The sequence below is a fragment of the Chlorocebus sabaeus genome, chromosome X, assembly GCF_047675955.1.
Source record: "Chlorocebus sabaeus isolate Y175 chromosome X, mChlSab1.0.hap1, whole genome shotgun sequence".
NCBI classification, from domain to species: domain Eukaryota; kingdom Metazoa; phylum Chordata; class Mammalia; order Primates; family Cercopithecidae; genus Chlorocebus; species Chlorocebus sabaeus.
Window position 1 is genome coordinate 141,713,113 of NC_132933.1, and position 25,639 is coordinate 141,738,751.

Genomic DNA, 25,639 nt, shown 5'->3' on the forward strand with positions numbered 1-25,639 from the left:
AGCGAGGAGCATGGGCAGGAGGGCTGGCTGATCTTGCAAGAACCCAGGACTCAGGCCCTCAGAGGAGCCTCGTGGTGTTGGCATCTACAGGTCCTATATATATTTTTAAATTTTTATTATACAGATTTTTTTTCTCAAAGTATGTAATTTTGTGGCTGAATTTAATTTTACCTTTGTGCATAGAAATCTATAGACAATTGTAATGCAGGGACACTTTATTAGCATGACCTAACCTTTGAAATCTTGTCTAGGTGAGTCATGAATTTAGTCAGTTCTCTGCTAGTTGGGAAACGATGCAGACACACATGGGACTCAATTAGACTGGGTCAGTGTGATATTTTCAGGGTCTCTAGTGATGTGTGAAACACACGGGGAGACTGAGATCTAAGTTTATGATCTTCAGTGTCAATAGGAGAGAAGAAAAGGACTTCTGAATAACATAACTATCCATTGCCTCACAAAATCTCTGAAAGCAGTGCTCTAGGAGTTACAGTGATGGCATCAGGAGCTGCAGTTTTGGGGGCAATTGAGAAGGAACTCCTTTCTCTGTATAGGCTCCAGAGTTCCTGAAACTTCTCCCCAATTAGAAACATGCAAAATTATTACCCCTACTTACCAGTGCCATATGACCTGGGACTACTCAGAGTAAAGGGCTAATTAAAGAAAACATGTCTAGAAAGAAACCAAAGAACGTTACCCTCAAAAGGCAACTTCAGGAATCCAACTATAACATTTTTGGGTAGATTAATATATAATACATATATATTATGGATTCTAATAATATAGTAAAACTGATGAGGTTTAGAACAAATTAGGAGACACAGTCTGGGTCAGATGCCAACTGCCTCTGCAAGTTTGGGCAAGGTAATTAACTACCTGGAATTTCTGCTAAATTGAGGTTGGCAGGGGCACTGAGTTGATTAATTTGATCTTGAAAGCGCCATGAGGTCATGGACTATCTTCTTATCTTTATTAGGGAGCTGTTTCTTATATTTATAAGACTCTTTTACTAAGTTAAAGGTGTTTTCCTTCCTCTACCATACACAATTTTTAAAAACTGTTCTTAGCCGGGCGAGGTGACTCACGCCTGTAATCCCAGCACTTTGGGAGGCCAAGGTGGGTGCATGGGTCCAGGAGTTCGAGATCAGCCTGGCCAATATGGTGAAACCTGATCTCCACTAAAAATACAAAAATTAGCCGGGTGTGGTGGCGGGCGCATGTAGTCCCAGCTACTCATGAGGCTGGAGCAGAAGAATAGCTTGAACCCAGGAGGCGGAGGTTGCAGTGAGCCAAGATTGCACCACTGCACTCCAGCCTGGGCAACAGAGTGAGACTCTGTCTCAAAACAACAGCAACAACAAAACTGTTCTCATAGGCCAGGCGCAGTGGCTCATACCTGTAATCCCAGCACTTTGGGAGGCCAGGGAGGGTGGATCACAAGATCAGGAGATTGAGACCATCCTGGCTAACACAGTGAAACCCTGTCGCTACTAAAAATACAAAAAATTAGCCAGGTGTGGTGGCGAGCACCTGTAGTCCCAGCTACTCGGGAGGCTGGGGTAGGAGAATGGCATGAACTTGGGAGGCAGAGCTTGCAGTGAGCCGAGATCGCACCACTGCACTCCAGCCTGGGTGACAGAAGAAACTCCATCTCAAAAAAAAAAAAAAAAAAAAAAAAAAAGCTGTTCTCATAATTTCTCTCTATTTCTGTTTTGTATTTGAGTGAATGACACTTAATTCATCCAGATTTTTTAAAGAGCATTGCTGAACTCTCATAAGATGAGGCTGGTTGTATCATTTATAAATGATAGAGCTCTGAATAATAAATGACTTCTATTCAAATAATAGACTTTTAACATTTTCAAACTTGGCTTTTCAGTAGATATCGAGGCTCTCAATCTCATTCCATTTGTGAGTCTTCAAAATACGCTTAATCAAATGTGTAACTTAATAGTTCTATTGATGGAAATATACTTTTTCTCTATATATGTTTTGTTTTTCATAAAAATAGTAGCAAAAGATACACACCAAAATCAATTTTCTAGATTAATGTTGGAATCTCCTGGTTTCACTTTTGAAAAACCACTACTAGTCTAAAATGCATTATTACATTGTTTGTAATGATATTTAAAAGCTATAAAAATCCTAGAGGAAAACCTAGGTAGTACCATTCAGGACATAGGCATGGGCAAAGACTTCATGTCTAAAACACCAAAAGCAACGGCAACAAAAGCCAAAATTGACAAATGGGATCTCATCAAACTAAAGAGCTTCTGCACAGCAAAAGAAACTACCATCAGAGTGAGCAGGCAACCTACAGAATGGGAGAACATTTTTGCAATCTACTCATCTGACAAAGGGCTAATATCCACAACCTACAAAGAACTCAAACAAATTTACAAGAAAAAAACAAACAACCCCATCCAAAAGTGGGCAAAGGATACGAACAGACATTTCTCAAAAGAAGACATTCATACAGCCAACAGACACATGAAAAAATGCTCATCATCACTGGCCATCAGAGAAATGCAAATCAAAACCACAATGAGATACCATCTCACACCAGTTAGAATGGCGATCATTCAAAAGTCAGGAAACAACAGGTGCTGGAGAGGATGTGGAGAAATAGGAACACTTTTACACTGTTGGTGGGATTGTAAACTAGTTCAACCATTATGGAAAACAGTATGGCAATTCCTCAAGGATCTAGAACTAGATGTACCATATGACCCAGCCATCCCATTACTGGGTATATACCCAAAGGATTATAAATTATGCTGCTATAAGGACACATGCACACGTATGTTTATTGCAGCACTATTCACAATAGCAAAGACTTGGAATCAACCCAAATGTCCATCAGTGACAGATTGGATTAAGAAAATGTGGCACATATACACCATGGAATACGATGCAGCCATAAAAAAGGATGAGTTTGTGTCCTTTGTAGGGACATGGATGCAGCTGGAAACCATCATTCTTAGCAAACTATCACAAGAACAGAAAACCGAACACCGCATGTTCTCACTCGTAGGTGGGAACTGAACAATGAGATCACTTGGACTCGGGAAGGGGAACATCACACACCGGGGCCTATCATGGGGAGGGGGGAGGGGGGAGGGATTGCATTGGGAGTTATACCTGATGTAAATGACGAGTTGATGGGTGCAGCACACCAACATGGCACAAGTATACATATGTAGCAAACCTGCACGTTGTGCACATGTACCCTACAACTTGAAGTTTAATAATAATAAATAAATTTAAAAAAAAAAACAATAAAAGCTGGAGGAACATAAACTCCACAATAACTGTTTCATTTTTAAATTTGACCCATCTTCGGTGTATGGAACTTGTCTGAAATTGCACAGCTGTTTTTGTTTATAGTCTAACTAGGGAATTTCACTTGTGAAAGATGCTATGACAAAAGAAATGTCCCTGTGTCCATTGCATTCTGTGGCATGGTTCACTTATAAGCCAACAAAATGTCAAGAAATACCATTCAAATCCTTTCAGCTACAACAAGGCCGAATTATCATTCTTTTCATGTTCTTGCTTTTTGAGGGACTATTATAGCAGAAGTTCACATGCAAAACAATTGCATTAATTTATGTACCATGCTCACTATTTTTAACTTAGAAAAAATGTCAGACTCCTCTTTGGACCTCAATACTGACAACTTTCATCAGTAATAAAAGGCTGTACTGTTGTTCTGTACTACCTTTACTCAGCAGGAATAACAGTCTGTACTGATGGATGTACTACAGTGATGCAAGGACTCCAGTAAACTGGCAGGCAGTGAAGAGTGTTAGGAGTATCACGAAACTGGTGATGGATTTGCAGAGAATAGAGCCACCCATTCATCTGCCTGCCTCTGCTTAATGTATGTTGCTCAAATGCCTCTATCAAAATACTGCCCCAAATACAAAACTATACTATTGGACTGCCCTTCCTATATAACTTTGAGGGATGGTCATTGCCACTTATTGCCAAGCTCTCTTACAAAGTACATATTCAATTTATTTCCCTGCATGCAACTGTATGATGTATAGTTGTTTCCAAGAAATGATGACTAAAAGGTACTAAGTGAGAGATTCTTGTCGTTTTTTCTTCAAAAAAAGTCAACTGGTTTCCTGCTCATTCTTTCCACTTAAGTTGGCCATAGAAATCCCAGTGGTGACCCTCAGGTTGTCAAAGGCCTTTCTTCTTGTTGCTGTAAGGTTGGCCTGCTGATAGTAACAGATACCCCATCCACAGTTATTTCAGGATCAAGTAGATCCATTGGCCATGGAGTGATAGTCTTTTCAAGTAAGGCTATTTTGAGAGGTAATAAAATATTCATACACTGTATTTCTCTTTTGTACTTGCTTGTTTTAAAATACAGTTCTGTACATAAATATTTTTGACAAGATGAGCAATAGATCTATTTTTCACATTATAAAACAAAATTATTACAAAGATAAGTCAAAAATGACTAAGTAAAACATTCTATTTGGTTATTAATTTTCATTGGACTTTCAAAACATTTTTCCATATAACATATTCATATATTTTGAATTCAGAAATGTGATCAGATGTTTCATGTAAGTGGCTGGGCACAGTGGCTCACACCTGTAATCCCAGCCCTTTGAGAGGCTGAGACAGGCAGATCATTTGAGGCCAGGAGTTTGAAACCAGCCTGGCCAACATGGCGAAACCCCTCTCTCCCAAAAACGCAGAAAAAATTAGCCAGGAATGGTGGCACACACCTGTGATCCCAGCTACTCGGGTGGCTGAGGCACAAGAATCACTTGAACCCAGGAGGCAGAGGTTGCAGTGAGCCAAGATCATGCCACTGCACTTCAGCCTGGGCAACAGAGTGAGACTCTGTCTCAAATAAAATATGTAAGTATAATATGTAAGATTAAACATAATCTTATGTGATTATCTGAGTTATTTCTTTTTTCTTTACTTTTATTCTACATGGGTATTACTTCTTTTAAAGAGTTGTGTGTTCATAATAAAGGCTCCCTTTTCTACATAGTTGGTCTTCCCTTCTTCCCTTAACATTTAAAAAAAAAATTCTACGAAATCTACACAATCAACATTCTTCCTTTTTTTTTTTTTTCTTTTTTTTTTTTTAAATTATTTATTATTATTAAACTTCAAGTTGTAGGGTACACGTGCACAACGTGCAGGTTTGCTACATATGTATACTTGTGCCATGTTGGTGTGCTGCACCCATCAACTCGTCATTTACATCAGGTATGACCCAGCCATCCCATTACTGGGTATATACCCAAAGGATTATAAATTATGCTGCTATAAAGCAACATTCTTCCTTTTAAGTTACATTATTAATTTCTCCCCAACAGAATTAGTTTTTCAGCAGCTGGGAAATTGAACCAAATGATATTTAATTCTCCCAGCAGTGAGGTGAGGAAGCATGCACAGAGCATTGCTGCCCAGGGAGCTCCCCCAACCCTGGCATCCAGTGTGGTTTTGGGGCATGTAGACATGGCAGACTGTCTGCATGACTGAACTTAGTTGCCAGCCCCTCCAGAGGTCAAAACTGATACAGGTGGCCCAAAGCTCCTACTATATGTCACATTGTTAGCATTAACTATCTAGCATAACTCAAAGCTTCAGGTAAACAAATACATTATTATCAGGCGGGATATTCCAAGGGCTTAGAGGTTATCTCCTGGAAGGTTGTCAAAGAGCGGACGTTTCTTTGGAAAGTACAGGGTTTGGACAACACAGATCTGCTGAGCTAACCTACTACTGCACTCTCATTCAGTTCTTTTTCTGAATTCTCTCTCTCTGTCTTCCTAAAATGTGCAGATCCTTATGGATGGATGGGAAAATCTGGGAAACACAGCACTCATTGTAAACACACCACTCCTAGAATTCAGCTCCTCTTCAACAACCCAGGCTTTTGATCTGGGTCAAAGTCACTATGCCAGGATGACTTTTTTCCTTAGAATAAATTCCTCCCAGGTGGTTCCTCCTCCCCATCTAGGTAACAAGACTCCTGGATGACCCATGGCATCCACGGAGCACACCAGAGTCTGAATCACAGCTTATTTGCTGGATTGCCCTTGGACTCAACGAATTATTCCACATCTTCCAAATTCTAGATATCCTGATATCGCAATATTTTTTATCCCTGTTTCTTAATGAAAGGGTAAATGGAGGTAGAGGTGTTTCTCAACAACCTGCAACAACACATTTTTCTTTCAATTATTCAGTGCTTAATTGGAAATCAAAGCCCTTTTCTAATGTATTGATAACACTGGCAATTGATGACTATTGTGTAGTTGTACTTAATCTACACCATGCTCATTCCTAACATGGGCTATGGAAGCAGCAGAGCGGCAGGTGACAACATATGCACTTCTCTCCCCCTCTGCCCAAAGCTCGTGGTAACTGTCAAATGAGCAGAGGACAGGGGAAACAATAGGAATATTTTAAAACTGTGGTTTTCAGGATGGGAATGTATTAATATCATACAACCTAATTGTTTCCTTACTTTGCCTATATTGTTGTATATTGCCCAAGCTTCAGAGCTCTCAGAGCAAACTTCAAAGATGAGGAATCAGCCAAGAGGTAAAAAGCCAAGCAAAACAAAAACAGCCCGTTTCTCAATGACTAGGATTTTTAGTTCAATTACATTTCCTTGTGATCTAAATAGCCAGATGCAATGACCCATAGATAGAGCCAGTGTAGAAAATATTTCAACCTAACATAATAATGTCTAAAGGGGTTAGTAATTGTTCTACTCAATTTGTTTCAGCCATTCTATTGGAATTCCTATTAATTGGAATTAATGGTAAATATACGGAATGTCATAGTGAAACAAACAACCTATTTAGAGCACACCAAGTTTCATGGACAACAAGTAAGAAATCACTTCTTAAAAATCAACAACAACCAGGCCAGGTGTGGTGACTCACACCTCTAATCCTAACACTTTGGAGGCTGAGGTGGGAGGATTACTTGAGGCCAGGAGTTCAAGACCAACCTGGCTAACATAGTGAGACCCCAATATCTAAAAAAAAAAAGAAAGAAAGAAAGAAAAGAAGAATAAAATGAATAACAACGAGTGCAGTAAGATCAAAGAACACTAGCTACCATCTACCCTTGGTTTAATACTCTTAAATCCTTGAGAAGGCTGACATACATGGAGTCTCTCCAGGAAGACGTTTGAGGCAGAAAACCAGAATAGGGGCAAGAAATGTGTCATTTCATCATCGGAAATGGGAACTTTATTAACTCGCCTGAGTATAAAGTCAAGAAAGAAGGTATTTTTCAGGACTGTTTAATTAAATGTCATTCTGTTTATCAAAACAGAGAAATCTGGCAGGCATTTCTAACCATATGGGATTTTTGGAAATATATGAACAACATGTGATTACGTGTTTAGCTGAATATTATTTAAAATGTATGCAAAATCCTGAGAGGGCTTTTGAACTAAGTTCCTAAAATCATCCTCTGGTATATTCTATTTGTAATACTGCTGTGTGCATAAAATTATTCCAATAGAAATAAAGCCTCAATAAAACCAGCCCCTTTTAATGAGCTGCTTCTTGTAATTATAAATATCCATAATCATTTATTTTGACTGTAAGTAATATAACAAGGCAAAATCTATAATTTTCTAAAGTAATATAATCTATATAAAAACAAAGGTGTTTCATACTACTTATGGAAGATAAATGTATCCTGCAAGCTGAATGTTGGCAGATCAGCTTTTGCTCTTCTAAATCATCTAAATATCATCAGTGCCTTTGATTACAGCTTCATGCCTAGTGCTTTAAAAATCAAGGTTTGCTTTTAAGGAATGTAATTAAAAACTGCTGATCATCTAAGTCTTGGGAGGTCAAGGACACTCTTATTTCCTTTATAGTTACAAGTTTAATTTGATGTTTTCCGAAATAGACTTGGGTATAAATTCCACATCAATATGCTCAGCAGAGCCCCATGCAGAATATTTCTCAGTGGGATTTACTGAATATAAGATTATTTTTATGACTGGGACATTACAGATGCAATCATTAATGAATAAAAATTAAAATAAATTTAAACAACTTTCTCTAGCATCAAGTTGAAACTCAAGTCTCAATAGAGCAAGTTTCAGGAACAGGTGGGATTTCAGGTAACATGGAGAACAGCAGCTCAGATCCGATTCTTAAAGGGGGATTCCCCCTTGACATGAGGCCAGCAACTCACTCTGCCTGCAGAACATGCAACATATTTCCATGCCAGGGAGAGAAGGATGTGACGTCATTCATTCACTCATTCAGTCATTCCCTTATTCATCTAATAGCTGTCAAGACTCCTAGTATGTGTTGGGTATTGTACTACATGCTAAGTATATAGAATCTCTTTTCTAAACTCAAAAAGTTGTAAGTAGGTAGTAGTAGTGGTCAGGGTAAAATACATTTGTGAAAGGAAGAAATTATAGTGACAAGTCCTATAATAGATGGCAAGTGATGTAGGATCCATAAGGAAGAAGGACAAATTATTTATAGTATAGATAGGGAAGACTTTACAACAGGAGAAGTTATCTGAGATTAGTTTGGAAGGATAAGAACAAAAAGGTACTCCAGTAGAAAATTGGGACAAAAAATAGAAAAATGGGGCATTTTAGTCTGGGAGTCATAAAAGGTGGGGTATACTTGGAAAGAATAAACTTTTTGTAGAACTATTAGAGATTTCAGGGTCTGTGTGAGTTATAGTTTCAGGAGATAAAGTCGAAGATATTTGGGTACAATATCTTGAGGTATATTATAAGCCAAGAGAGAATATAGGTTTTATTTTTGCAGGTCAGTGGTTCTCAATCAGGGACAACTTTGTGCTCCCTCCCTGGGATACTTGGCAAGGTCTATATTTTTCTGTTACAACTGGGGAGGGGGGAAGGCTACTGGCATCTGGTGAATGGAGACCAGGGATCCACTAAGCATCCTACACTGTATAGGACAGTCCCGATGGCAAAGACTCTGCCCCAAATGTTGACAGTGCTAGAGTGAACAACTTTGCTCTAGATAATGGAGAGTAACTGAAAGATTTTACATATGGGAGAGAAGTAAAGAGGTACTTTCTAGGAAAGTGATGCAACACTTTCTAGGAGGTTTGCCACATCACGATGGTCATCAAAATGCTGGGTGTCAATAAGGGAAACAATATTCGCCTGCAGGGAGAAAGATCAACTAACTTCTTTAGCATCTACTTTGTGCTGGACAGTCAATGTGTTATACTAATCTCCCCATGATGTTGGCAACTGCTACTTTCTGCAGCAATGGGGACTATCAGATGAAACAGGATGAGACTAGAGGCTGGAAGACCATATAGATCAGTGTTTACTCTCACATGGAAACAGTGGAGGTCTGGACTGTAGCAGTGTCCATGGAGATGGAAATGCCAGAGCAAAGAGGAAGGTCAAATCAAAAGGAGTTCTTTACCAATTACATGTGAGAAGGGTTTAGCCACCAAATGGAAGGTTTACAGAATAACTTCGAGGTGGCTGGTTCGGAAGAGTGGGTAGCTGGAGAGACTGTAAAAGGAAGTCTCAGAGGGCAGGTATAGGGCTACCCACAGTTGTGACCTTTGAGGTGCCCATGGGAGGTTCAGATGTAGATGCCTGGTAAGCAAAGGGAAAAATAAGTCTCCAGTTGTAAAGAGACCTCAAACAGAGATGTGTTTAAGAGTTTGCAACATCACGATGGTCATCAAAACACTGGGTGTCATTAAGAGAAACAATATTTGCCTGCAGGGAGAAAGATCAACTAATTTATTGAGCATCTATTCTGTGCTGGACAGTCAATATGTTATCATCTCAGTCTCCCCATGATATTGCAAGGAGACTGAATGCAGACAGGCCCAGGAAGGCGCTCAAAGTCAGGCAGTCAGTCAGAGGCAGAGCCAAGCTTGGAGCAGTGTCTCATCAAAACCGATCCCCATCCATTCATTCTTTCAATATTATTTATAAAGTGAATTGCTGCATGGAGAGAAGAAGCCACAGAATAGGTTGAGAAAGAAGACCCTGAGACAGGAAAAGAAAAAGTGAAGAATGATGTCATCAAGTCCAAAGGAAGGGAGAACTTCAAGTAATAGTTTCAGTTATCAATCGTAAAAAGACTCAGAGTCAGACCAGAGGATGTTTCTGCCATAAATTGCTATCCAAATGATATCAAGTCATGCACACACACACAGAGTTTATATCAGAGTTAGAATGTGTACACTGCATTAGACATCACCAGGGTCTTGCTGTAGTGCAAGGAACAAAAAACAGACAATAATTTGATGAAAAGTACTTAGCGTTTGAAGAAGTAGAGCCAGGAAGAACAGAAGGAAGGTAGGGTGGTTGCTAAAGGGAAGATATTTTACAGATGAAGATTCAGACTTGAGCGTAGATGTAGGCTGAAGGACTTGAGTTGAAACACCAAAGTTTGAGTATGTAGGAGTGAGAGTCTAAATGAGAGAATGAAGGAGTTGGCCTTGGAGTGGAGAAGGGTCCATTGTTCCTCTAAAATAGTGGTCTTCAATCTTGTTGGGCCCATAGACCCTCTTGAGAACCTCGTGAAAGTTTTAGATGTCACCCCAGAAAAACAACGTAACCATTCTGAAAACTGGGTATGATCTTAGGGAGTTCTTGCTAAAATCTCCTAAGCTTAAAATTTAACAGGCTCTCCTTGAGAGTGAAGAGGTGCTGTTAATGTCATTATAGAGGACAACAGCCTCCATCTAAGCTTCAAGCAATCCCAGACTGGTGAATTAGAAGTGGCTGGAGAATGTGATGAGCTGAATTTCCTCTGTGCTGGCATTGATTATTGAGGCGTGACTGAATCACAGTAAGAGTTCCTCTGAAAAGAGCAGTTTGAGTTTGTTAGGAAAATGGTGCTCTGGAAATTGATTTCTTTCAAACAATTCAACCCTGTAAAATCCTTGCAATATCCTTGTGTAAACCCAGGGTTATGTGGATGAGCTCTGAAAGCCATTGAAGTGGAAATTCCTAATTTAGAAAAGGCATCAGAAATGTTTCTGGAAATGTTTACACCTAGAATAGCAATTTGGTATATCCTGGGGGAAGTATCCAGAGTGAGGAAATCAACAGGAGCCCAAAGTTTTGCTTTCTATTTATTGAGTAAAAATGTACTGATTGCTAGCCACATGACAAGACCTGTTCCAAGTGCTTTATGAATGAATTCATTAAATCCTCATCACAAGCCTATAGGTAGCTAGTGTTATTATCCTCCATTTTACAGAGAGGGCAATGGAGGCACAGTGAGATAGCAGGGTTGATCTTGGTTTGGGTCAGGGAGTAGATTTGGAAAAAGACTGTCTGTTTCCAGAGTCTGACCTCCCACTTTTACTCTATATTGAGAAAGTTTACATATCATAATATGTTCACACATTCACTCAGTCAATTCTTTTATTTTTATTTATTTATTTATTTATTTATTTATTTTTGATACAGAGTCTTGCTCTGTCACCCAGGCTGGAGTGCAGTGGAACAATCTTGGCTCACTGCAACCTCCGCTTCCTGTGATTCTCCTGCCTCAGCCTCCTGAGTAGCTGGAATTAAAGGTGCCCACCATCACACCCAGCAAATTTTTGTATTTTTAGTAAAGACAGGGTTTCACCGCATAGGCCAGGCTGGTCTCAAACTCCTGACCTCGAATGACCTGCCCACCTGGTTCTCCCAAAGTGTGGGATTACAGGCGTGCATGCCCAGCCAATTCTTCTTATAAGCTTTCAAATATCATATTTGTTTAAGCACCTGTATTCTTTAGTGTTGTAAAGGTAACTATCCATCTTCTGACAGGGACTGTAGATGGAGGGAAATGCATCCAGGAATCTATCACACCAGGGTCCTATAGATAGATTTAAGGTTATGGGAACAGTACCTCATCACAGGTTATAGATTTTGAGAGCCTTCAATGAGCCACCTCTGAAGCCTTTTTAAAGATGGTTGGACATGCTTAGGCAGAGGGTCCCTGATTTGTGTGCTAAAGTTCCTTCAAATGAAGGAGTTTCAAGTGAACAGAAATTCTCAGGTGTTAAATGCTGCTACAACTCCGGAAAGACTGCCAACTCCTCCCAGATGACCAGAAACTTGGTCAACTTCTCTGCTAACTGACCTCTAAACAACTTTACCCATAATAGCTAAGAATACCAGCTAATACTTGCTGAGTTTTCCTGTGGACCAGGCTACACACACACACACACACACACACACACACCCAGTTTGCACAGTGGTACAGTAGTGGAGGGTCATAAAAATAAGCATGCAAGTTGAAACCACCTGATATGGTTCAGCTATATCCCCACCCAAATCTCATCTTGTATTGTAGCTCCCATAATTCCCATGTGTGGTGAGGGGGACCCAGTGGGAGTTAATTGAATTATGGGGGCAGTTACCTCCAAGCTGCTATTCTCGTGATAGTGAGTTCTCACAAGATCTGATGGTTTTATAAGGGGCTTTTCCCCCACTTCACTCTGCACTTCTCCTTGCTGCTGCCATGTGAAGAAGGTAGCGTTTGCTTCCCCTTCCACCATGATTATAAGTTTCCTGAGGCCTCCCCAGCCATGTGGAACTGTGAGTCATTTGAACTTTTTTATAAATTACCGAGTCTCTGGTATGTTCTTATAGCAGCATGAGAACAGAGTAATACAGAGGACCTGCTTTGATACTGGATAGTCCTGTGAGCAAGTTCTGAATTTATCATCTCACACCTCCTGCCCATGTACAAGTTACTTACTCTGTCCTAATCTGTCTCTTTATCTGTAAAATGGAAAGAATAATATTGGCTTCATAGAATTGCTGTGAGGATGTAATAAGATTTTGGATACTAAGCACTTAGCTTATAGTACTTACTCAATAAACACTGACTATTTATTACTACTGTGTGCTGTATCACAGGGAAGTTGTGGTGGTCAGATGAGATCATTGGCATTCAGATATTTAGAAAAGTTAAACACTTAAGAACTTTCTTCCAAAGGACTTTGTTGCTGAGTTTTCAGGCCCATTCCATGAATGGAACTAACTCTCATATTAGTGCACTTCTGCAAAAATGATGAGGTCTTTTGTTATTGTTTTTATTGAGGAATAACATATATAGTAATGTACATAAATATGAGTGTGCACAGCTCGATAGGTTTTTAATATGTGAATGACATGTTACTACCAACCAGATCAAGATATAGAACATGATCAGCACCCCGGAAGATTCCCTCATACCCTCTTTCAGGTAATATTTATTCCCCAAAGGTAACCCTTACTCTTCCTTCTGTCACCTAAACAAATCTTTCCTTGGACAATATTTTTATTATTATCTCTAGAATTAATTGTATTATGGAAAATACCAGTTTATAAGCCTCATTCTCTGAATATGATCACTTTAAAATTAGGAGATACGTACTTCATTGCTTAGACCCAACCCAAAAGCTCCATCTGACTTCCTGGCTTTGGACAGTGTTGACATGTCCTCAGGGCATGCCCTGCACTGGGCTATTCACTTGGAAGGAGACAAACGCCTAGGAAGCCTAGTTTCACCCTCAGAGAGCTAGTCTAACTAGAGAAAGAAGCCTTAAAATGGAACACCATCCCTAACAGCAAATGAATCCATAAAAAGCATGTCTCAGGGAGCAATCTCATGTTTTCTTGTTTTCGACCCTCCTGAAGACACTGTTTGGCATTGGTATTTCCCAAGAGGATGCCCAGATTAACCACCTCCCACACAGTTGGGTCCTTTGCTTTGGGGTCACTAGGACGGGGAAAGCTTGCTGCCTTGCCATCTGCTATTGCGTCACAGGTGTCTGTGAGGTCTCTCAGGTAGGACATGGTTTCCTTTGGACACATTAATGAGGACTTCCACAATTCCTAGTGAAAAGAGGGCAAAGGGTGGCCAATGCCTATGTGCTTGTTCCAAGATGTATTTTATCAGGGCATGCAACCCAAGTTCTTCCTGCAGGTCACTTGTCTGTAAGACAGTGCACACACTGGGAGCAGTTAGCAAGCACGCAGTCATCACCATATGCACCATGAAAACACTTATGTGCAGTATTGGTAGTTGTGGAGCTTGCATTTCTTTAAAAGACAAAATGGCATTTAATCACAGTTATTGCCATCCAAGGAGCTGGTGGAACATAAACTGTTCTGTATGGTTGCAAGCACATAAGCCTCTTGAGCTTTGTCACAAAGTTTTCTGTGCTTTATGAGAACAAAAGATGAGACATTTTATTCTTCAAAAATGGGGGACTCCAAGGCAAACCACAGATTAATCACAAAGGAGAAGAGGAATAAGCAGTTTCACCGTGCATCTCTGGTCATTTTGCTGAGGATTTTAAAAGAGAAAATGGTGTGCTAACGCAATGCTTCATTTCACATTATTGCATGTCATCCATCATTTTGTATAGTTACGTATTCATAACATTCACCTCTATCTAATTAAGTGAAAAATTTTTGTTGTAAGTAATTAAGTATTTTTTAATAGGCCAGCATTCTCAAAGATCATACTTTGCCTATAAGGGGACTTCAAGGTGTTGTCTGGAGTTTTGGAGTTTAAGGTATATATTATCCTTGTGGGATTATGTAAACTCTCATATTTGTGGGAATATAAATGAGCAAAACTATTTTGAAAAGCTTGATTTTACCAAATAAAGTCTGAAATTGCCTATACATAGATCCAGCAATGCAACTTTTACATATACCCTGGAGTGGTGGTTCCAGACTTTAATGTGAACCAGACTTTAATGTGCACCATAATCCCTTAGAGGGTGTGTTCAAACACACATTGCTGAGTGACACCCCAGAGTTCCAGATTTAGCATATCTGGAGTGGGACCATAGACAGTTTGTACCTCTAGCAGGTTCCCAGGTGATACTGATGCTGCTGGTCCCAGAACTACACTTTAAGAACCACTGTCTCAGGGAGACTTGTATATGTACATGCTTGTAAGGAGACATGAGCAAAATTTTTCAAAAACATTGTTCCTAATAACCCCAAGTTAGAAACAACTCAAATACCATCAACAGTTCAATGAGGAAATGAACTGTGGTATATTCATACCAAAAACCCCTACTATATAGCAATCAAGAGGAATGATCTACAGCTACCTGCCTCAACAGGATGAATCTCATTAAGTGTTGGTGAACAAAATAAACAAGGCAAGAAACAGTATCCATAATGTGATTCCATCTGTTTGCATCCCAAAACAGGAAAAACAAAATCATATTCTTTATAAATGCATGGATAGATGGTAAAACTATGAATAAAATCTGATAAGTCATCATTGCAAAAGTCACACTAGTAATTATCTGGGGCTAGGAAGAGGGAAGAATACAGGTGGTTTCTCAGGTACTAGCAATAGTCTACATCTTAACTTGGCTTAACTTGGCTATTAGATATGTTGGAGTTGGACTTATGGTTATTATTTAGACAGAACATTTATATTTATACACATCTACATAGAATACATCTTATAAGTTTTTAAAAAGTTCTTAAGAATCATTCTATCTTTTAAAAATAATGTCCTCTATCTGGTATGTATTCTGACTCTTTGACAGCTTGTTTGAATTTTAGGATCTTCCCATTTGTTATGAAAAATTAAATCTCAAGCTTTAATAGATGGTTTAATTATTCTGCTGGGTCAACTATTTAAATGAAAGAATTTTTGTTACTGTCAAATACATTTGAGATATGGACTAGCTATGAACAAAGTGTTACAGAGTAAAAGACCTATAAGGCCTAATTGGAGAACAGATTAGATCTTGTACAGTTAGTATGTTTACGATCTGTGTAATAAGTCATGGCAGGCCCTAGTAGATCACCTTTTAGATGTTGTTCATATCTATGAACATATACATAATGGAAGAGATTGATGGCTGTTGCCATCAAATACATTACAACTGATTTAGATAATTTCCCCTATAAAAATTGCGTGACTACAAGAATGAAGATTCTTATGAACTATTTTCTTTTGGTGACAGGAGAGTCATTTTTGAAATCTTTGAAAAGAAGGAAGGACTGAATGTGCCTGTTGATTATATTGTGATGTTCTTTTGCCTCCAAAAAATGAGGAGTTAGGGACATCTGCAACTCTGTGAGGATACCAGGAACGCTCATTTCTGTTTCATAATGCTTACTCTGTTTTATCCTGATATTATAGTCTTGCTTTTAAATGTATTGGACTGAATCTCTTTCTTTACATTTTTAGTGTGTCCTGTACAAACAATTCTTAATCATTTTTTTCACCATACATTTCCTTGCGGCATGGTCTGCATGTCCCCTATTTGATGACAGTGTGGATTCTGAATTTGCACCTCCCACATGCTAAATTGACAGCTGCATAACCTCAAAATGCATTCTGGCAATGATGAATGCCAATATTTTATGATGACAGCCCAGGAATTTGATTGCAGCTGCCCAGTGATATGAGTGCTATCTTTATTATTTGGTGAGTTAAACAGACACATTAAGTACATTTGTTGTAAATACTAGACTGTAAAAGAATGTATTTCTTACTTATTATAGTGAACAATGAGAAACAACCAAAATGTTCATCAATGGAGGAATGGTTAACTCAATTACAATATAGCTATAACATGGAACTCCCCACAAAGAAAGTAGCCTGACCTGTGTCAGGCTCCCTGTGAAGAGCTTTATATGTGTTGTTTCATTTCATTCTCACAACAAGCTTGTGAAATTCCCATTTTATTCTGGATATTAGCCCTTTGTCAGATGAGTAGATTGCAAAAATGTTCTCCCATTCTGTAGGTTGTCTGTTCCCTCTGATGGTAGTTTCTTTTGCTGTGCAGAAGCACTACCTGACTTCAAACTATCCTACAAGGCTACAGTAACCAAAACAGCATGATACTGTTCTATGGACTTCCAAATCCATTTTCTTATCCAGTTGTACTCTCCTAGCTCATGAATGTCAAAGCTATATATGCTGGTAATTCTCTTCTCATGGAGATTTGGTTCAAGATGAACATTAAGTTATGTAACCACAGAGAAGAGGAAGAGACTTAGATAATAGTAAAATTACACCTATCTAAATGTCAAAGCTAAATTACTTCCAAAGGAGGTACGTTTCCTATACCTTCCATGACTGAAAGGAAATTCAAGAATATACACCAAAATTCTGGTGATATGTGCTATCCAAGTCAGGATTTTCATGTATTCTCAGAGCTGTTACTTGTTTAAAATGTCAAATTATAAGTGAAGTAAGAGAAAAGTCATACTTTTGCTCAAATGTAATTATTGATACTGTAAAATATCACTTATATGTTTATCTTTATAACTTCTCCTCCTTTTAATATTTATAGATGGACAAAAGAGAAAGAAATCTTTAAGAAAGAAACTGGATTCACTAGGAAAGGAGAAAAACAAAGACAAAGGTAAAAGATAAAGTAACTAATGTAAATGCATCTTCCATGGAGCATAATGGATAAATTTGGTGGGGTTATTGAATTGCGTAGGTATACATGGTTCAACTCTGTTATGAAAACTGGATTTCTACAATGAAATGTCATTAAGGGCTGTTTTGGTCTACTCTTCTGTGTTTGAGCAACCCTGTACTGAACTGATGAATTCAGCTGGTTTGAGGAGAGTGTGACCTCAGCCAAGTTTATGGTTCCAATTATTATTTTGACCAATCAGCTATGCATAAAGAGGATCTGGGTTGAGAAGCCATGGACAGCATCTCTAACGCTAACCAGCTGTCTGGCAAATCCAGACAGGCAGGGTTAGTTGAATGAGAGTTTGAATTCACCTACCATGACTACTGGAAAGAAACAGTCTCATCCTCATGGGTTACTGAAGAAGATAGGCCATTCTCAGCATTTTTTTTTTCGCCCAGTTGAAAAATATTTATTTGTAACCAACGTGAATGCTTATGTTTTACCTTGTTACATTGCCTCAGCCAAGACAGGTTAAAGCAAATGCCCTTAATATTTTGGGGGTCACAGAGCCCTTTAAGAAGCATTGACAATGATGATGCTTTATCAAAGGCCTGAAACTCACCCAATGCCCACCCTGCCACCCCCTAAATTAAAAATTCCCAGATTAGATATTCACTTAAGTATTTTCCTTTTTAAAAATCCAGGAACATTAGGGAATTGTCAGTGGCTATTAGTCTTTTTTCATTTTCTTTCTTTTTTTTTTTTTTCTTGAGGTGGAGTCTTGCTTTGTCGCCCAGGCTGGAGTACAGTGGCACGATCTCGGCTCACTGCAACCTCCACCTCCTGAGTTCACACCATTCTCCTGCCTCAGCCTCCTAAGTAGCTGGGACTACAGACGCCTGCCACCACACCTGGCTAGTTTTTTGGGGGTTTTTTTTGTTTGTTTGTTTGTTTGTTTTTGTATTTTTACTAAAGACAGGGTTTCACCATGTTAGCCAGAATGGTCTGGAGCTCCTGACCTCGTGATCCGCCCACCTCGGCCTCCCAAAGTGCTGGGATTACAGGCTTGAGCCACCGCGCCCGGCCTAGTATTTTTTTTAAACTCTTGTTTTAGGTTCAGGGGTACATGTGTATGTTTGTTAAATAGGTAAATTTTGTGTTGCAAGGGTTTGTTGTACAGATTATTTCATTACCCAGCTAATCACCATTGTACCCAACAGGTGGTTTTTCAATTCTCACTTTCCTCCCACCCTCCACCCTCAAGTAGGCCCCAGTGTGTCTTGTTCCCTTCTTTGTGTCCATATCAACATGTTTAGGTTCCACTTGTAAGTGCATTCTCAGCATTTTTTTTTTGTACAACAAAATTTTTTAAAATATATATAAATGAAATATAATGGTTGAACATGAGAGGGCGATTTTTTTTTTTATTATACTTTAAGTTCTAGGGTACATGTGCATAACGTGCAGGTTACATATGTATACATGTGCCATGTTGGTGTGCTGCACCCATTAACTCATCATTTACATTAGGTATATCTCCTAATGCTAACCCTCCCCCTTACCCCCTCCCCACAATAGGACCTGGTGTGTGATGTTCCCCTTCCTGTGTCCAAGTGATCTCATTGTTCAATTCCCACCTATGAGTGAGAACATGCGGTATTTGGTTTTCTGTTCTTGTGATAGTTTGCTGAGAAAGATGGGTTCCAGCTGCATCCATGTCCCTACAAAGGACATGAACTCATCCTTTTTTATGGCTGCATAGTATTCCATGGTGTATATGTGCCACATTTTCTTAATCCAGTCTGTCACTGATGGACATTTGGGTTGATTCCAAGTCTTTGCTATTGTGAATAGTGCCACAATAAACATACGTGTGCATGTGTCTTTATAGCAGCATGCCTTATAATCCTTTGGGTATATCCCCAGTAATGGGATGGCTGGGTCAAATGGTATTTCTAGTTTTAGATCCTTGAGGAATCGCCACACTGTTTTCCACAATGGTTGAACTAGTTTACAGTCCCACCAACAGTGTAAAACTGTTCCTATTTCTCCACATCCTCTCCAGCACCTGTTGTTTCCTGATTTTTTAATGATTGCCATTCTAACTGGTGTGAGATGGTATCTCATTGTGGTTTTGATTTGCATTTCTCTGATGGCGAGTGATGATGAGCATTTTTTCATGTGTCTGTTGACTGTATGAATGTCTTCTTTTGAGAAGTGTCTGTTCATATTCTTTACCTACTTTTTGATGGGGTTGTTTTTTTCTTGTAAATTTGATTGAGTTCTTTATAGGTTCTGGATATTAGCCCTTTGTCAGATGAGTAGATTGCAAAAATGTTCTCCCATTCTGTAGGTTGTCTGTTCCCTCTGATGGTAGTTTCTTTTGCTGTGCAGAAGCACTACCTGACTTCAAACTATCCTACAAGGCTACAGTAACCAAAACAGCATGGTACTGGTACCAAAACAGAGATATAGACCAATGGAACAGAACAGAGCTCTCAGAAAGAGTACCACACATCTACAGCCATCTGATCTTTGACAAACCTGACAAAAACAAGAAATGGGGAAAGGATTCCCTATTTAATAAATGGTGCTGGTAAAATTGGCTAGCCATAAGTAGAAAGCTGAAACTGGATCCTTTCCTTATTCCCTATACGAAAATTAATTCAAGATGGATTAGAGACTTAAATGTTAGACCTAAAACCATAAAAACCCTAGAAGAAAACCTAGGTAATACTATTCAGGACATAGGCATGGGCAAGGACTTCATGTCTAAAACACCAAAAGCAACGGCAACAAAAGCCAAAATTGACAAATGCATTCTCAGCATTTTTATGTTAGATCACAGTATACTACTCATCTTTTGCTTTGTATGTTTTGGGGATTGTTTACTCTCATCATACTGTTTTGTGTCCCCTTGTGTGTCTATTTAGGGAACTAAAACTTTAGCCACTCTCTCAGAGGTATTTATGGTCATTTAAAACTGATATTCTTTGAGCCCACATAATGGACACTTGAGCCCCATTGATGCAGTCCAATTTTTTGTGCCTTTTTTTTTTTTTTCAAGACAGAGTCTTGCTCTGTCACCCAGGCTGGAGTGCATTGGCACAATCTCGGCTCACTGCAACCTCCACTTCCTGGGTTCAAGCAATTCTCCTGCCTCAGCCTCCCAAGTAGCTGGGATTACAGGCATGCACCACCATGCCCGGCTAATTCACCGTGCTGGCCAGGCTGGTCTTGAACTCTTGACCTCATGATCCGCCTGCCTCGGCCTCCCAAAGTGCTGGGATTATAGGTGTGAGCCACCGCACTTTTTGCTGCTTATTTTTATGGTCTGTTATGAAGTGGTTGCTAAATGGTACCACGTATGCATTTATTTTCATTTTATGTGACACAGTCAATGAGTCTTGAATGAGAACAGCCATACACATCTCATCTTGGAGTCCTTTTATATAATGATATAATTTCTGCCTTAAAAGTAATGGAAGGCGATGAAACCAAGGGTATTAAAAAGTGCATTGGGATCAGTATTGGACAAGAGCTATTCCATACCATTGATCTCAGTCTCTACACCTATATCTTGAACAGTCATGACATTTGGTTCTTTAGACTAAAAGAAGTGAAGAATTCTAAAGAATGGAAAACCATTGTTTTACTTCCTTTGGAGTGAGGTTTCTCAACCTTGCTACTATTGTCATTTTAGACTGGATAATTATCTGGAGTAGGGGCTATCCTGTGGATTGTGAGATGTTTAGCAGCATCCCTGGCCTCTACTCATTAGATGCCAGTAACACCACCCTCAACCCAAATATCTTCAGACATTTCAAATGTTTACCTCAAATTGGAAAAAAGAAGGTGAAAGTGTCAGTGATCCCCACCCCTGACTACACAATAGAATCACTTGTGGACCTTTAAAAAGTCCAAGACCCCACCCCAGGGAGTCTGAGTTGATTGTTCTGCAGGGATACCTCAGGCATGGGTGTTTTTAAGAGCATCTAATGTGCAACTTCTAGGATGAGAACTCTGATCCATATTAACTAGGATACTCACCAGGGCATGTTCTGTCACAGCAGAATCTACTGCTGGAATAATGAAGGCTAAGGGTGGTCCAGCTACCTATTATAGTCTGATAAATTGTGTTATATTTAATTGTTGATATGTTTGTGCCCTTATTTTTGTAATGACCTAAATATTAATAGCCAGCATTGCTCTTTTAAACTAGAGTTTTTGCTCATTCTATTCCTGCAGTAGAGCACTTTTACGTCTCCAGATTAGAGCAATTTTCCATGTGTATAGAGCATATTAAAGGGATCACTGAGGTTGATATTAGTAATGTATTCTCTTTTAAACTTGGTTTATTCTAGGGTGATGATATTGATATTGGGATTTAAATACATCTAATCTGGACTTTAGGTGATTTTTCAGAAAGTATCCATTTGGCTAGACTAAGCAGAGTGAGCATATTTGCAGGAGGTTCCTCAACAGAATGATGAGATGTTCCCTCAACAGAAGAAGATGTATGTTTGCTTACATATATTATATATTCAAAGCAGCGGGAAGCAAGAATTTGAATTAAAATGGAAGGAAGGGCCAGGGAAGTAATCGAACAATACATACTGGGCCATTATAGATTTTTAAAACTAAATCATATTTACATAGGCTTAGTGAAAACTGAAATGTTCTATACTGCCTCAAAGGTAGCTAAGTGGGAAGAGGAAGGCAGGTCCTGGTGGTTCCAAAGAAAAGATGTATCACCCACCCAACTAAGGGGGAAATATCAGGCTTCGTGCCAAAAAAAAAAAAAATTAAGTAGCTTTAATGTTTAAAAACAAAGTAACCTAGGCTTAAGTGAAGGTTAATTACATGGCATCTTTTCAGAACTTAAAGCCCTGTCCATGTCAACACTGGGAGTCATTGCATGGATGTCCTGGGAACCAGGGTGTGAGGATGAGGTGGAGGGTGCCAGTCTGGCACAGATGTAATCTATTCACATAATTTCCTTCCAGTTGGATATTAGCATTTGGGTTTGTAACAGCTGCACATGTGAAAAATGGTCATTTGAAACCAAGAGTAAAAGAAGGAAAACAGGAAACTAAATGATCTCCTGAGTTAGGTAATCTAAAAATAAACAGAAGCAGCCTTTTAGAATTGAATTGCTCTCCCAATAGTGATTCATAAATGGTTGATATGCTACCATATTAATTGATTTCATCAGAATGAATCATGTCCTGTATGTTATTTAATTGCCTTGATATATAGCGGATCATGTGACACTCCTATGTTCCCCATGCCACTTAAGCAGTGCCCATGTGACTTTTGATTTACATATGGAGACTAATTCAAGATTGACACTAATCAGAAAACATATTTTCATACAGAATAATTCCAAGTCTTTAATTTCTCTTAGTTATATTTCTTGACACCAAAAGAGTTTTTAAAATTTTCAGAACTTCTGAAAATTTCTTTGTGTCAAAAGTAATTTTAAAATTAAGTAATTTTAAAAATAGCTACTTTGTTTTATTAATGGGCTTCCTAAACTGAGCACATGGGGAATAGGTTTTACTATGATGTAACTCTGTGAGATTGTACCCCCAACAACCCTTGCCAGGATATTTTCAGATTATGCCATATATGTATCCACATACATATGTGTATCTGGAAAGAGTTCAAGTCTGGCACCGTTCTTTATGGTGAAATCATATTGTATCATGTTTTATTTTCCTCACTGTCTAGGTATGTCACTGTATGTGAGCTGTGAAGTAACACTAGGTACAAATAGCTCATACAACTTTTAATTTTGCTCCATATTAAATAGCAGAGCAGTCAAGTTATCAGATATCACTATGCAGAAATTATCAAAGAACATATATTGAATGTTGTCATTGAGTGGTAGTACTTCTAGGATAAGAAGAGAGGAAAGAACCAGGGAGTGTGTGGTTTCTGAGAAGGTTAGGAAGGGGCCAGCTCACACAGTACTGGGCCACAGCATGACTTTTGATTTGGAAGTTCAGGAGAAAGATAATGGTACCTTAGACTAGGGTGGGAGTGATAGTGGAAGTGGAGAGAAGTGAATGGAAAAAAGAGATAATGTGAAAGTGACATGATAAAGATTTGATGATGGAGTGAAAATGGGATGTAAGAAGGAATAAAGTATCAAGGATGACTCTCAGATTTCTGGTTCTCCCACATGAAGAACAGGCAAACTTTTGGAAATCTGAGTAAGATCTTGTAAGGGAAGACGAAGAGTAAGAAATGCCTTTGGGACATCCAGATAAGAAGGTGGAAGAAGTGGTTAGTGCTCAAAGAAGGGGTCTGAGCTAGAGGTAGCAATAAGGTGTGAAATGTGTATGGATGGAAGTTTAAGTTATGGGTATCGTGCTGTTACTTACATAGAGAGACAAGAGTGATGAGGAGGGTTAAGATTGAGCTCTGAGGACCTTCCACATTGAAAACCCAGGTAGAAGATGATAAGCCAGAAAAAGGGGCAAGAATGTAGCCAGAGAGGTAGAGAAAAACCCAGTTAGTATATCCAAGATGCAAAGGACAGGGAGCATTTCAGGAAATGGCAATCAGGGTTAAAGGATGACAAAAGGGCAAATGAAACAGAGCTGTCAAAAACACTGAATTTAATGACCCTGAAGACAGCAATGACTTAGAGGGAGCTGCTTTAGAATCTAATGGAGGTATCAGCTAGACAGGATGAAGTGAGGAAAGAGTGGTAGGTGAGAAAGTTATAGGCCAGAAAGTAAAGGGAACACTTTAGAGAATTTTAACTGTGGCAAAAGGAGAGGGGGTAAACCATGGAGAAAAGAAAAGAGTGGGTCGAGGGTTATTTTTTTTAAGAAGTAGCTGCTTGAATATATGTAGTAAAAAAATAGTAGAAAAAAAGAGGTTGAAGATACAGGCACAAGAAGATGTAATTTATAGCAGGGGTGGCCCACTAGCTGTCTTTGTAAATAAAGCTTTACTAGAACACAGCCATGCCCATTTATTTACTTACTGTCTGTGGCTGCTTTCCTGCTAGACTGGCAGGTTGAGTAGCTACCACAAAGACTGTGCAGCCTGCCAACAGGGTGGAGGCTGGAGTGAGGCAAATTGAGCACCTAGGCCACAGAATTGAAGGAAATGCTCAGTCTGCATGCTGACTCTGCGCTTGCCCCATGCTGAATGCGAGCACCCTATCATTTTGCATCCTAGCCATTCTAAGCCCCAGCCATATCCACAAAGCCTAAAATATTTGCTATCTCACCCTTTACAGAAAATAATTGCTGAACCCTATTTATACTCGAAGAGTATTGGATAATTTTTTTGAGCTCTTGAGTGCAGTATACCATTATCCATGGTTTACACTTATCCATAGTTGAATGGCAGGTGGGAGAGCATGGGAACCAGGGAGAGGCAGAAAGGCTGGCAGGATGCCAAGTCACACCTACATATCATGCAAAGGGAGGTGGTGTAGGGCACAGGTACAGCAGGTGTGAAGAGTTGGAGCCTTTGCATCTGCTGGTTGCTCTTCTCCTGAAACAAGGCAGAATTATTTGCTGGTGGGGAGGATCTGCACCAGAGGTATAAGAAGTCTCTAAACTAGTCTGGTTGGTTTGCCTTAGATGGAAAAAATGACTGGGAAAGGGCTCAGTAGTCCCCATCTTATAGTAAATCCCTGCCATGCATATGCCCACCTGAGCAGATGTGTCACATGCTACATTTATCAATGTTCTTTTCACTCTTATTATGCCCTCTATTTGTTATTTCATGTAGTTGTCAGCCTCACCATCCACGTTTCCAGACTTTTCCAACCTTTTAAAAGTAATATTTGATCATTTCTACAGACAAAATTATATCTATGTGTGTGTGTATGTGTGTGTGTGTGTGTACGTGCATCTCCTCAGGGTACATAACAGGAGGTTTTGCTAGTAGTAGACACAGCCTATTATCAATAGTGAGAATTATACCTCACTACACTGTCTAAATTGATCACTCAAAGGAGAAGTACCTAATTATTTTTTATTACCATATATCACCTAGCTTTTTGCTAAAGAATGGCAAGCATCCTCTGAAAATCCTGAAATACTAAAGTTTTGATTTTTTACTTCAAAACAAATTGCATGCTTTTATAGAACCAGAGGTGCAGGCTTTTCAAGTAACATTTCTGCTTTTAATGTAGACTTGGTCATTAGCCCAGTGGTGTTCGAAATGTTGCCATGGATCAAGGAGGAAAACTTTTTAAAGTATCTTTCTACCTAATTTAATGTTA

The 25,639-nt window shown here is 39.1% G+C and overlaps 1 protein-coding gene across 7 annotated transcripts in view; it reads left to right on the forward strand.

Annotated features, from left to right (window-relative positions):
• Nucleotides 1–25,639, forward strand: part of ARHGAP6 (Rho GTPase activating protein 6) — a 538,479-nt gene that overhangs the window by 453,075 nt on the left and 59,765 nt on the right. For all 7 annotated transcript variants that reach the window (XM_073013872.1, XM_073013876.1, XM_073013873.1 and 4 more), the window contains one exon: nucleotides 17,311–17,382. In XM_073013872.1, coding sequence (XP_072869973.1) covers nucleotides 17,311–17,382 — 72 coding nt within the window. The remainder of the gene's footprint in view (nucleotides 1–17,310; nucleotides 17,383–25,639) is intronic.